We start from the raw sequence: 14,739 nt of genomic DNA, 5'->3' as shown, positions 1-14,739 counted from the left end.
TTTCATTTATATTTCTAGTCAACATATGCAGTTCCTTTCATAAGATGAATTAGCTACCTAACTTCACTCAACAGGTTTTACTTATTCATCTCTATGTGTGCTACAGAGCCCTGGACAAAATGACCAAGATACAACAGAGCAAGACATGCGAAAAATTCCTTACCTTTAAAGAAGACAAAATTCCCATCACTGTTTTCATAAACTGCATCGATACTAGGAGGCAAGCCCCGCCAGAAGTAAGTAATTTGCATGGGGTATCCATCCATCACCCTGTTGTTTCTCACTCGCCAAAACCACTGGTCCTGCAAACCAAGCAAAAGCATCTCTCAACAAACATGCAGGCCTCCATGGCATTTCCCTGTGCAATGGTGTAACCCTTCTAAAACTAAACTAGTATCATTTTCACTGTCTCACACCAAAACCATCAAAGAAACAGCTAATCAACTTGCTTACAGTGATCACAATTGTTTTTGTAGCTAACCGCCCAATCTTTAATCCATACAATGTGATTAAAAGATAATACAAAAATATTTAACCTTAGCATTTTACATTATCTCCAGGGCTTTTAGATGGAAAAAAACAGAAGTAGCACAGACAAATCACTGCCAGATTTGTGGATTAAGTCACTTTCCTGAATAAGAGAGCAGCATTGGACTTGTATACATTTACAGACATATACAAGATCTCCACACCTAAAATGTAATGGATGGAATAAAGAGGCCATCCCTCCTGCTATGCCCACATTATACCCATCACCCCTGTAACTGTAAGTAGTGTCCTCTTTCACCCTCAAATATATTTTGGTCTGGATGATAAATTATATGGTCACCCTAAATGAACAAAGTTATCTTTTTTTTTTTTTTTTAAAGGTGTTATTTATTTATTTGACAGAGAGAGAGACAGCAAGAGAGGGAACACAAGCAGGGGGAGTGGGAAAGGGAGAAGCAGGCTTCCCGCCGAGCAGAGAGCCCGATGCGGGGCTCGATCCCAGGACCCTGAGATCATGACTTGAGCCGAAGGCAGACGCTTAACGACTGAGCCACCCAGGCGCCCCTGAACAAAGTTATCTTGAAAAAAATCATCACAGTGATTCCAATCTGGGTCAACTGCCTCTCCTATATGCTCTCACAATATCCTGACTTTACTCAATCATAGCATCAGTCATTTTATGTAAAAAGTGTCTACTCTTATATCTAGTGAAAATACATGACTTGCCCCATAGCAAGTATTTTTTTTTTTTTTTAAAGATTTTATTTATTTATTTGACAGAGAGAGACACAGCGAGAGAGGGAACACAAGCAGGGGGAGTGGGAGAGGGAGAAGCAGGCTTCCTGCCAAGCAGGGGGCCCGATGCGGGGCTCGATCCCGGGACCCTGGGATCATGACCTGAGCCGAAGGCAGGCGCTTAACGACTGAGCCACCCAGGCGCCCCCATAGCAAGTATTTATAAATGTTGTTGAATTAATCACTAGCTTGCATACAATACGTTTCACCATAAATTCTTACTAATGGCAAAAAAAAATAACTTCCAAAAAAATGTTATTCCTGATGACATTCAGTTATTTTCTGTGGAAAATTTCAGAATAAAGACTATCCAAAGTGCTTCAGTATTAGAAAAACTCGGTATATTTTAAAATATACCATTTTACTTCATTTCAAAATTTTGTATTTACAAACAACATTTCACTTGGAGATCATATATTTGTACTACTTAGATAAGTATGTTTCACGAAAATACTTCCAATTTCCCCTACTTAGACATTAATGAGTGATTTATTATAGGGCTTTCCCAATCTTTTGGCTTACAATAGTTTAGCCTGACTAGATTTTCTAGGATTTGTGAGTTATTCATATAGTCATTCACACACACACAATCAACTGGGGACTCTTGGATTTCAGGTGAAATGATAAAAATGAACCTTTTCCTGTCTAAACCAATCCGAATATAAAAATTTTCTTAGGAATCTTTGGATAGTTATACTTCATTCTAGTTATCCCGAGCTGTCTTCTCTACGAACTTTTTTATAAAAAGAAGGAAGTAGCTTAATTAACAGCTCTAAGTTTGTATCCTATTCTTGCTCTGTCCCTTAATAACAGTTATCCTGGTCAAGATACTAGTCATTGAGTTATTACAAACTAATAACTGACTCATAGTATAAATACTGTCTTATTTTATTTTTATGTAGGCTCCATGCCAGTGGAGCCCAGTGCAGGGCTTGAACTCAAAACCCTGAGATGAAGACCTGAGCTAAGATCAAGAATAGGACACTTAACGGACTGAGCCACCCAGGCACCCCTAATTACTGTTTTAAGGACTTTCTGAGGACCTGGCACACAGTTGGCTGTTATTATCATTAAAATTATATTGAAACTAGTTATTTTATTTTCCTTCACAATCCTGTTTACAGTTCTAGCTGCTGTTCTTTGTTCCCTCTTCAGATTTAAGCCATATTATGGCTCTAGCCATGCATCTCTTTCCTACCAATATCTTCTTATGTTATTAACCTTTTCTTGATAATTTTTATGGTGCCAGCTAACCTGGAATTAATACATATCTTGATTCACATATAGCAGACACATTAAACTGATTTTAAAATACAAAGTTATTCTATGAAAAAAATTGATCCAGGAAAATTAACATGGGCATGAAGATCCAGGGCTTACTGCTAATAGTATGTGAGCAGATGATATTCTGATCTGATAATTTATTTTTATTTTTTTATAGACTTTATTTATTTGAGAGAGAGAGAGAGAGAGAGAGAGAGAACATGGCAGGGAGGGGTGGAGGAAGAGGGAGAGAGAAACCCAAGCAGACTCTGCATTGAGTGTGGAGCCTGACACAGGACTCCATCCCAGGACCGCAAGATCACGACCTGGGCCAAAACCGAGAGTCAGAGGCTTAATCAACTGCACCACCTAGGTGCCCCTATTCTGATAATTTAAAAGAAAGCCAGCATCTTTTTGTCGAACTATGAGAGCTTTTAACTGGGTATTAAAACTATGCCAATCTCTACCTAAAATACTGTTTTTTGTTTTTTTTTTTTAAGATTTATTTATTTTAGAGAGAGAGAGAGCATGAGTGGGAGGGGCAGAGGGAGAGGGAGACAGAAACTCAAGCAGACTTCATGCTGAGTGCAGAGCCCAATGCAGGGCTTCATCTCAAGACCCTGAGATCAGGACCTGAGCCGAAACCAAGAGTCAGATGCTTAAACCAATGTGCCACCCAGGTGCCCCTCCACATAAAATATTCTTAAGTTATTGTAATAGATATCCAAAAATTACAAAAAATGGACTTGGACAAAGAAATAACTGACCATCATTATTAATGGAACAATGAAACTGAAAGCTCTCTGAGCTGAAAGATCAGAAAAAAATCAGGTAAAAAAAAAAAGCCTGAACTATATTCCAATTTTTCTCAGAGAAGCACTTCACATTGTCCTATCTCCCTAATACTGAGACAAGGCCAGTGGCTTCTTTGGGACAGACATATGCTGCTGTGTGAAGATAGGAACACAACCTCAACTTGCCACTAATATGGGAAGAAATGGAAATTTTGCCTCAAGATAAGCATAGTCAGTTTGCAAAAATTCAGAAAGTAATATGGAATCATAGGTGAATTCAGAATGATTTCTCATTTACAGCAGCCTTGGCGGAGAGTGATATAAATCGTCAATATTCAGGTTGTGCTTCTATTCAACTTATCCACACCTTCTCAGAGTGGTAGAAAGCAATGGTACAAATAATTTAGCAAGCACTCTGTCACAGAGGCTGTAAACATATCACAGTCACTCTAGATTGCCATTTCAGAAATTGAGCTTGTGAACGATTCATAGAGAGAGGATATTTAAAATGCTCTTTAAGTCTCTATGCAAATTTTCCTTCTAAGTGAAACCTCCTCTGACCACACTATCTAAAATTGAATTCCCTCACTCCACCCACCCACATGTGCTTTCAATCTCACCCTCCCTTGCTTTATTTCCCTTCACCATGTTGATTACTGTTTAACACAGTACACGTTTTATTTATTGTTCATTCTCTCTCCACTAGAATATAAGCTCCACAATGGCAAAGATATCTGTCTTTGTTCATTTGTGGTTCCCCATTTCCAGAAAAATGTCTTGCACATGGTAGAAGCTTACTAAATATTTCTTGAAAGGAAACACATTTAAGGAGGAAAGGACAAAGTAAAGGTAAGTTATCCTTTTAGAAGTCAAAAGCTATGCAGATTTCACAAGAATACACAAGTTCCACTTGAACAGGCAGATGTTTAGTATATATTCCATTATTTAGAAAGATATGATATATAAAGGTCTTTGAACCATGCAGGAAAAAAAAAATTGTTTCACTCTTCCAAACAATGTAGATTTTGTTTGGCATTCGGTGTAAAGGGAAAGAAAGAAGAATCTGAGCTCTAAATCTGTTGTTTCTATCTTGCTACTGGCCTTTTTTGGCTACAGCCCTTATAAAAGGGGGTGGGAGGGGTGGAAGCATACCCTAAAAATAGTCAAAACTAGCACATTTGCAAAATCAACTCATGAAAAAAATAGTGCTTAAAAACTATCAAAGAGGAATTCCTACTTAAACCCCAATATTTCACTTTAGATACAAGTTTACACAGGTTTCTCTTTCCACGTAGCAAGAGTTCCAGGCAGACCACTTTGTTCACAAAGATAACAAATACAGCGTACTGCAGGATGTACACCATGAGACAATAACACACAAGAGAAATTGGTTTGCTTTTTTAAATTCCCTTTAAAATTCTGTCTTAATACAGGCATATTGTTTGCTGACAACTCTAGAGAACAAGTATCCTCCTGCTGTCTGAATACGAAGATCGGTTATGGATCTACTCTCAGGAGAGGGTGCTATTTTCAGACTTCTTTTTAGAAGCCAATTAGTAGACCTGATCTACTTTTACTTCTCTTCTAATATACATATTTGTTATTTAACCAAAAACTTGATGTAAATCTGTGAATGCCTCACGTGTCCAAGCTGAACATTTCCAGAAGGCATCAGTTGCTCTCTCAGCCCTCGCCTTCCATGCGACTGTGGGCTTCCTCCAGTCTTCCCCACCTCGGAAATAGCATCTCAAAACTCTTGATTCCTTGCCATCATCACTGTCACCATCCTACTCCGAGCCGCCACTGTATTTCACAGACTGCAGTGCCAACTCAAAGCTACCGATTTGCCTCCTACTGCATCTAAAATGGAATTTGAACTCGGCCCTTGTCTCCAGCCCCTGCACATCCATTCCAGGTCCCTTTTGTGCTCATGACGCTCTACCTAGTCTGTAGATCCTGTATTTAGAGATGCAGTTTCCTGCTATCAACAACTTTCTTTCAAATGTTTCACCAAAAACTTGGGCATACATGTTGCATTGCTTTCTCTCTTTCTCTCTCTCACACGCACACAGAGAAAATACAGGCAAGCAGTTAAAATTGTTAAATCTAGATATTAAGGGTGCATGTATTCATTCTTCCAACTTTTCTGTATTTTTGAAATTTTTTATAATAAAATGTTTAAAATATATACTCAAGTTTAAAAAACCTGAAAATACATAGGCAATTCCTTTATGATAAAATATTATTATATTATCACTAAGTATTTGCAATGGTTAAATAGTATTCTGGCTAGCAGATGTAAGATTATTAAGCCTCCATTTGAGCCATTTATTTTTATTTTATTTTTTTAAAGATTTATGTATTGATTTGAGAGATGGGGTAGGGGCAGAGAGAATCTTCAAGCAGACTCCCCACTGAGCACAGAGCTAGGCTTGGGCTGGATCCCAAGACCCCTGCAATCATGACCTGAGCAGAAACCAAGAGCAGAAACTGACTAAGCCACCCAGGCACCCCCATTTTAACCATTTAAATTTGTTACTGTAAGTAATGCTACAACCAACATCTTTATGCTTTAAAAAAGAAACAAAACTATGTCCGTGCCATTTAATTAAGTGTAATTCATGCTCCATTCAAAAGTAGCATATGTGAACTGAAAATAAAAAATCACACCTTATAAAACCATACAAATATATTATAAATGCACTAATTTGATTTCACACTATTGTATTCAAATGTACTGCCTGTACCAAGAATTATATTGTAGTATTTAAAGAAAGAGAACAAGGCCATTTACATTTAATTAGCTATATTTCTTTTTCAACACTGGGAAAGAAAAAGTAAAATTATAACTTGGAGGAAAAAAAAAATCCAAGGGATGCTTAATAGATGTATCTGAGACAATGCCATTCTGGGAAGCTTTCATTATCTTATCACAAGAGCTGACACAAACTGGCTTTTGGTATATAAACTTTAGGAGAAAACCTGTTCAAAGCAACCACTAAAATACACATTCTCACTAAGACAGTCTAATTTCTGCAATGATTTTTCAGGCACAATTTTCAGGGCTCATCACAATTTTCAAAGATTAACCAGATGTAATTCTGGGAGAAATAATCCTGCAGTACATCTCAATAGATCTGAAGGGGAGCAGAATATGCCATCCCAAAATGTGCCACTTTGGCATGTGGATATTTTGAGCTGAAGGCAATCAAGACCCAGCAGGTTCAAGAAAAAATTTTACTTCTCCCTGAACTACCTAGATAGGAGCCCTGGTGAAGAAATAGAGCTATTACCAGAGATAACTCTTTATCGGAACAACCTGTATGTATGGCAGGGCAAACATCTAATTACCAAACATCTGCTTTTCTTATGTCCTGTGAATTACCCTCTTCCCCTTTGAAGCCCCAGGTTCCTATCCCATTCCTTAGCTCATGATTTGTCATATAAGCCTCAACTGCCTGGCTTGCCTTTGGGTCTTCTATTTTTATTGGGCTCCATACATATGGAACTAAATTTACTTTTCTCCTGTTAATCTGTCTTATGTCAGTTTAATTATTAGACCAGCCAAAGAACCTACAAGGAAAAAAGAAAAATTCTTCCACCTCTATGGGTCAAATCACTTTGGATAGTGTCTACATTTTTGAAAAATGTTCAAAACACAGATTCACGATAATAGGGGAAGGAAGTAACATATTAACAGGTGACTCTTCTAAATCATTTCAAAACTCACAATTCTGGAATATTCCTTAATGTCTGACTATTTTCAAGGAAGAATGAAATGTAAATTATTTTAATAAATAAAATATATTTGTGTTTCAAAGGAAGGGAGATACAGCATTTGCAGAATATTTTGTTTACTACTTATGCTAAATATACACAATAACTTTTACAGTCTCCAAATGTTAAAAAAATCCTTTGTTTTTAGATTAATTTAGATTGAAAAATCTGGACACCAAAAGGTTAAGTGATATGTCAGATGTGGATCACTTTCTTGTTAATTAGCATTTATTAAGTCCTGACTTAATACTAATTTTTGAAACTTAAAAATTCGTAATTATTCATGCATAATATAACACATAATAACATAAATATTTATGGTTTTTAATCCATTTATATATGTGAATAATGAATGATAAAGAAATGTTGCTTAGGTCCCAGAACAGAAAGATCTGAGGAGAAAGAGAAAAATCAATGTGTGTATGCCGACCCTGTTTTCTTTTTAGGTCCTTACCTTTTTTCTTGTTTCTTCTTGCATCCACTCTTGTTCAGAAACCACTTTGTGATGGTTATGATGCAGAAAAGAACAGTGTACTGAAAAATGCTTCATCAGCGCACTGCACTTAAGGTAAGGAGCCTCAAATTCCAGATATAATCGCACCACACAGTACTATGACATTTTGCTTTTTTTCCCCCTTCCTTTGGGATCTGAGGATCATGAATATTGGCAGAGAGATCTAAATTTCAATTCACATATCATATAATTAAGTGTTGAAAAATACGAAAGGTTTCATTCCTCCCACTGCACTAGCAGTTCTGGATTCCAAAAATATGAACTCTTTAAGAGTGTACATTCAGTCTAGAGGGGAGCAGGCAAACAACTAATTTCAAAAGACTGTGTGAAATGCTGTTATTGCTGCCTCTATAAAATGGGAACTACCATGTAGTGGATATAATGAGCAGGAAAACAGCTGTGTCATTAGCACACCTATCAAGAATTACCATCACTTTATTTTTGACCTGAAGAAAGATGCTTCATTTACAATAAAAACTACATTCCTGCTGAATAAAGTTTATATCAATTTTTACTCAAGATACATAGGGCAGTGTATTCAATTTAGTTTTTAACCACCCAATCTAAAGTTGTCTTTCCTCAATCTTTTTCTATCAACTCATCATGTTTTATTTTCTTCATAATACCTATTGTTCTATGAAATCATCTTGTTTATTTGCTCCCCTGTCTCTCATCAGAATATGCACCTCATCTATCTTATTCAAACACTGTACTCCTCCTCAGCCCTGCCACAATGGCCAGCACTAGGTGTTGAAAAGTGTTCAAAGAGAAAATCAGACAGTGAAAGAGAGAGGACATGTCAGCAAATCTTTTCCTTGGCCCGGATGCAGGGAGATTGGGCTGGGTCAATATTTAACTTAAGCATCTGCACAGAAAGGCTTTCTCAGGCCCTCTTTACTGCCCCTGTAAGCACCGCACATCTACCAGTGTACTTAGACCACTGTATGGAAATGATCCATTTGCCAGCCTGTTTCTATGTGTTACCCTCTTTCCCATGAGTATCATTATCATTCTTTGCTTTCTCTCTCTCTCTCCACTCCCCCCCCCTTTTTTTTAAAGACTCAATTCAGGCTTCACTACCTCTAGGGATATTTACTTAAAACAAAGACTATTCTCCAAGGACTCTTCTTGCCCTTTAGGTAACCTTTCCATTTATTCCCATTGCATCTTGTGGAGTGGTGAGTGGTGGTCAGGGTGCTGCACATGTTCATGCCATGGAGGGTAGAAAAGAGATGTTTCATGATATCACATAGGAAGAGCCAAAGATTGAGCTAGTGCTATGGATTATTATTTTTTTGGCTTCTTCTTCAATCACAATAGGAAACTCACTGAACTCAAAGAAGTGGATAGTGCAGACAACCAGAAATAAGAATAACACACTGAACAGAAGTAAAGAGTCATCAATAGACTCCACTTTAAAGCTGTGAGCAAGTGCAGAGGCTTGGGCCGTGAGCGCGGAGGGCGCGGAAGAAGGCAGGCAGAGGCCCAGGAGGGAGATGTGCCAGGGGGAAATTTTTTTTTTCCTTTCCAAGGGACACAAAGTGAGTTGTCAACAAATTAGGTGTTAAAGGCCTGTGTTGAATTAGAGGTTTGCTCCTAAGAGATAAGAGTAGATTGGGCAGAGAATTCCCAAGAAATTACAGAGCAAAAAAACCCTGAAAGATTCCTAAGTGACTTTGTTTCAGGGTTCAGGAGCAGTTGATGCCATAACAGGAGAGACTAATCCTCATTACCATTGCCTAATTGCTTTATGCTAATATGCTCTTGAAAACATTCCTTCTGTTGCCAATGTTTTGCTGTGGTTTATTTAACTGCCCTTCCTTAAACTCAAAGAAAATCGTCAACAGACAACTCGATGTACTAGTGATGACTGAGTTCTCAGGCAGTCCTGAAGGAAGTCAGATTATCACCATTAACAAATGGAAAGCACTTGTGCTACTGGTTCATTTCTAGCAAGTGCAACAAATACGAACAAGCACTGTTTGCTTACCGTTGGGGGGGGGAAGGAGAAACTTCTCCAAAATAACAATAAGTAAATAACTTTCCTAATCATTCAGTCAAATAATGGAGCCCTGAACAACTATTGATGGCCAAATAATTTATGAAAAGTATTCTAAGCAATAAGGAATCTAATAACAGAAGATGAAATATAGTATATAGAATTTGATGTTTTGACAAATTACAGAAGTTTAACATGGTAATATTTTTGCATTAAAGAGATAGAATGTGTCTTTCACTTGGCTGGAAGATTCACAATTTGAGAGGAATTTCAGAAGCTTCTGAAGGTGAAGAAGAATGTGTTGACTAGGCTTTCATAGGAAAACTTTCGGGGTATTATAGAAAAGGAAGTTAGCACACATCATACCAAAGGAGAGTACAGAATAATCTATGTTCCATCAGGCTGAGGGTGATGATGGGCAGGAGAGGACATATCTTTTTGGGAGAAGAGGAAATGAGGTTTGAAAACCAGAAGTTTAAGTGGCAGATGATGGAGATGGGTGCTCTAGGAGGGGTGGAGTAGTAACTAAGGAAAGAGAGGCAATTCTAGAATCAACTTCACAGAATGCAATATGAAATGAAAAGATAGCAGCTTGATGGGGCATCCAATGCCAAGCCAATGAAATAGAATATATAAGAAAACAGGTATAGAAATGAAGGACTAAAATTAGGAGGAAATGAAGTAAAAAGAAATGAGAATTATGGGGCGGCTGGGTGCCTCAGTCAGTTATGCGTCTGCTTTTGGGTCAGGTCATGATCCCAGGGTCCTGGGATTGAGCCCAGCATCACATTGGGCTCTCTGCTCAGCAGGGAGTCAGCTTCTCCCTCCCACTCTCCTTCTGTGCTCTCTTTCTCTCTCTCAAATAAATAAATAAAATCTTAATTTTTTTTTTTTTTTTAAAGAAATGAGAATTAGAGGGCTCTGACAGAGATTATGCTATACCTGGGGAGGATCAGAAAAGAAAGCCTAGGGATTTTTGGAGGGAAGCACGTTGGCAGTGCCTAGAGAAAAGAAGGAATTTGAGTTAGGTAAAGTGGTAAACGCTAAATAATGAAACAGATTCCTGAGTGAGGGTATCAAGTGAACAAAACAATATTGCAGATAATAAGTAATAAGCAAATTAAGTGTTAAAGAGTAATAAAAGATAGAAGTGTTAAAAAAGATGAGTTTATGTAAAATATTTAAGTATGTGGAAAAATTCCTCTGCTCAATGTAGCATGTATTTCAAATGCTCATTTTTGCTATGCCCATTTCAAACTTGTCTGTTGGAGGAGATAGATGAAAGTTCCAGTATAATTGAGACTATGTAACCCTGCTTGCAACTCTTCATGAGGATTCAAATTCACATGGAAATGAAGAGAGGAAACCTGATTATTTAGTTGAGCAATTTAATTTTTTCTGTCTTCTGCTTATATATGAAGACCAAAATAAATTCATATTTATCTTTTTTGCAAGGTTTCAGAGCTTTTCAACTTTTCTTGAATTTTATTGTGTGGTTAAAAAAGAATTTGCAATTGTAATTCATTTTACAGCATAATGAATATAGATGAATCTCACTTTATGCCACATATCTATTCCTGAAAATTTGGTTATTGATTATTGTATGAAGAAAGTACTATTTTAATTGAACTAAAAGGGTTAATATTTAAATGAATGTTAAAAAATGAATCCTTTTACTTCAAATGTATAAATACTCTATGCAAAATTAAATAAAAATATAAAAACCATTGCTATTGATACAATGTTTCTAAATGTTAGATATCTGTGGCTCAGATTTTTTTGTATCAGGTAACATTTACACCATTATTTTCTGAAAGGAAAACTGAGTTAGTGAGTTATCTCCTGCATAAAGTGAGTTGGTGATATATGGTCCAGCTCACCTATCTTTTAGTGCTCAAACTCTTTAACAGAAATTATCAATTATTTGACAATTTAAAAAATTACCTGTATATTACTGATTATAACCAAAAATGTGTCCTACGATATATTCTTATAGAACTTTACAAAATATGCATTGCTTCATTCAATTCCAAAGCCAAAGTTGAAGACTAGAAAAAAAAAAAAAGATGGCCTTCAGTAATATTGTAATTATTAATAGCTTTGGTGGTTTGAATAGGTCTCATATGATCCAGTTTATACAAAATTAATGTGACTACCAAAAGCCATTCTCAAATATTATATATATTGAGTTCAATCTGCCAAGCTAGAATAACAAACAATCTATATTGTTTCTGGAAAATCTTGGAAATGGGAAAGTCTTTCTTCCTCTTTCCTATTAACCTTCTTAAATGCATTTCCACCTATAGTAATTTCATTTTGGGGCTCAGTGAACATTATTACTTTCATAGCTGATTTCTGCAGGTGTTTGTTTTTTTTTTTGAGATTAGTAACAAGCAATCATGCATAAATAAAATATTCATTGCTATGATAAAAATGAGATATTTTCTACTGTTAATGACCAACAAATAATATAGATTATCTATTGCTTTGCAATATTTTTATGCTATCATTCATTCATTCTCTCTCTCTCTTTTTTTTTTTTTTTTGGTACACCAGTAATACCTACTTTTTCCCCAGAAGATCCTTTCAGATTTTTCTTCCTCAATCAGATTCTATCACTGCTTTTTCTTACTAGTCAGAAATGGTGGAAATTATGACTGTGAACACAAAACATATCAAGGGAACAGAAACTAATGTGTTTTTCAATTTAATAGCTTTTTGTACATTGTTCTGGTTCAGTTTCTCCCCTATGTAGAGTATTGCACCATTACCTCTAAAGTCAAGGAGAGAAAACTAGATTTCAGCCTGTGCCAAAGGAAAAACAAATGAGAAGGTGTGGTGGCAGCAACATGACTAATTCATTACAAGTATACTGTGTTTAAGATATGCTTTTAATCAATAAAGTATAGATTAAGATATGTTTCATTTTATCTCTTATAATACTCCAAAGGTGTGGCTTCAGAATTTTAAAGAATTAATTAACTTGTATGGTCCAAAACACTGATCAAGTATTTAAAATTAATTCTCTAGACCTGTTTTGTCAATATGGTAGCCACTAGCCACATGGTACTATTTACATTTAAATTAAATTAAATATAATTTAAAAAGCAGTTCCTCAGTTGCACTAGTTACATTTGAAGTATCTAATAGCCACATGTAACTAGTGGCTACCATTCTGGACAGCATATACACATAAAACATTTTCATCACTGCAGCAAGTTTTATTAAAGAGTGCTGCTTGAGTGCCTGATGAATGTTAATGATTTTCTTCCACATCCTGATTTGTTTTAAGGCTCCTGTATTGCCAATAAAATAAATGCAGTAGTGGTCCAAGACTATGTGAAAATGTTGACTGAGATAATCCTAAGGCACCAGTGTTTCTAGAGCCAGTCTTTAGCAGAAACACTATAACTATTGATCAGGAACTTGGAATGTTTCTACAGCTCTGCTGGGACAGTCCATTGAAATGCTAATTGTGGGATCATAGGTGGAGGCCCCATAACCACAACTTTCGGGAACAAAAACTTAACGTTATTTAGCTGTGGGTCTAACTGGAATGCTATTTCCTCATATCTTTGCATTGCTGGTTAATTTTGCTGTTTAAACCTGCACTAAAACGTCACCCCTTCAGAAGATCCTTCTTGACCACCCAAACTACAGTAGCCCCTTCACCCCTGTTTCAATCCCTAACTTCTTTCATATTGCTCTATTTCATTTTCACCACTGCATTTATTGAGTCCTTCCATATTTGCGTATATTTATTTGATTTTGACTGTCCCTCCTCCACTAAAATAAAGCTTGTTGTAGGAGAAGGATTTTGTGATGTTCACTGCAATATCCCAGATCCTAGAAGGCTGCTGGGCAAAGGCAGGAGCCTTATAAATATTTATCACAAAAATAAATCAATGAATGCATTGGACAGGAGATGGGGATTAAAGTTATTCATGGTGGAAATGTGCTTTTGTAAAATATAAAGGCATTTTTTTTTCAAATAAAAAATACATTTACTCTTCTCTCCCATTTGATCTTTATTATTAATCTTCTCCAAACTTTATATTTGAAATGTAGTAACTTCAGAGTTATATATTATAAACCTAATTTACCTTTATGAAAGTTAAATAAGGAGTTAGCTTGTAATCGATGAGATTGGCCATCTGGAGCAATAACACACTCAAGAGATGGAGGGTATCTCTTGGGGAAACTGGGGATGCAAATCTATTGAAGAATGACAAGGGTATGTAAGTCTCAGGTCATCACTATTCTAAAGAAATCCTCTGTAAGTGGAAGTTTTGTTTTCTTTAATTTTTTTTCTTGCAAGATTTTATTTAAATTCAAGTTAGTTAACATTATAAGTGGAAGTTTTAAAAATGGGTGATTTTGACTGTACATTGTCTAGAAAAGAGGGTACAAATAGGCAAATTTTGGTGAGGGGTACTTAATACTAAGGAGTGTGTATCTGGAAAACTTAACAGATGTAACCATGTACAATTTCAACTATGTGCTAGCAGTAAATCTGGGAGTATCAGGCTATCAAAAAATGATGGCTCCAAAGACACAAGATTTCCAACTGCTTCAGAAACAGCCTTCTGATTATTCTATGGCTTATAATGCAAAAATTTCTTGAGCATAAATAATGCATATTTTTCTTTGTGATAATTATAATTATTACTGTAAACTGATAAGTTGTCATTTTAGCTCATCCATCAGCCAGTCTTTTGTGACTTTAATTTGTTAACTGAATTCCTTTTTCTTTTTTTTTTTTTTAAGATTTTATTTATTTATTTGACAGAGAGAGACACAGGGAGAGAGGGAACACAAGCAGGGGGAGTGGGAGAGGGAGAGAGAGAAGCAGGTTTCCTGCTGAGCAGGGAGCCCGATGCGGGGCTCCATTCCAGGACCCTGGGATCATGACCTGAGCCAAAGTCAGACGCTTAACGACTGAGCCACCCAGGCGCCCCTGTTAACTGAATTCTTTAGAGCCTGAACCACTGAGGCAGCCTACCCATAAACCCAAGGACTATACATTGAAACACAGTGACTTTCACCACTGAATAACAGTTGGCCTCCATCCTAGACATTTTTAGCATCTCAAAGTACAAGGCAATTCT

General features: G+C 36.5%; 1 protein-coding gene across 1 annotated transcript in view; it reads right to left on the bottom strand.

Annotated features, from left to right (window-relative positions):
• MMP16 (matrix metallopeptidase 16) overlaps positions 1 to 14,739 on the bottom strand; it is a 282,542-nt gene that overhangs the window by 44,691 nt on the left and 223,112 nt on the right. The window contains exon 7 of the mRNA XM_036101312.2: positions 164 to 302. Coding sequence (XP_035957205.1) covers positions 164 to 302 — 139 coding nt within the window. The remainder of the gene's footprint in view (positions 1 to 163; positions 303 to 14,739) is intronic.

This window comes from Halichoerus grypus, chromosome 5, assembly GCF_964656455.1.
Source record: "Halichoerus grypus chromosome 5, mHalGry1.hap1.1, whole genome shotgun sequence".
In the NCBI taxonomy this organism is placed as follows: Eukaryota; Metazoa; Chordata; class Mammalia; order Carnivora; family Phocidae; genus Halichoerus; species Halichoerus grypus.
The sequence above is the reverse complement of the archived record's forward strand: the minus strand, read 5'-3'. Positions and strand labels throughout refer to the sequence as shown.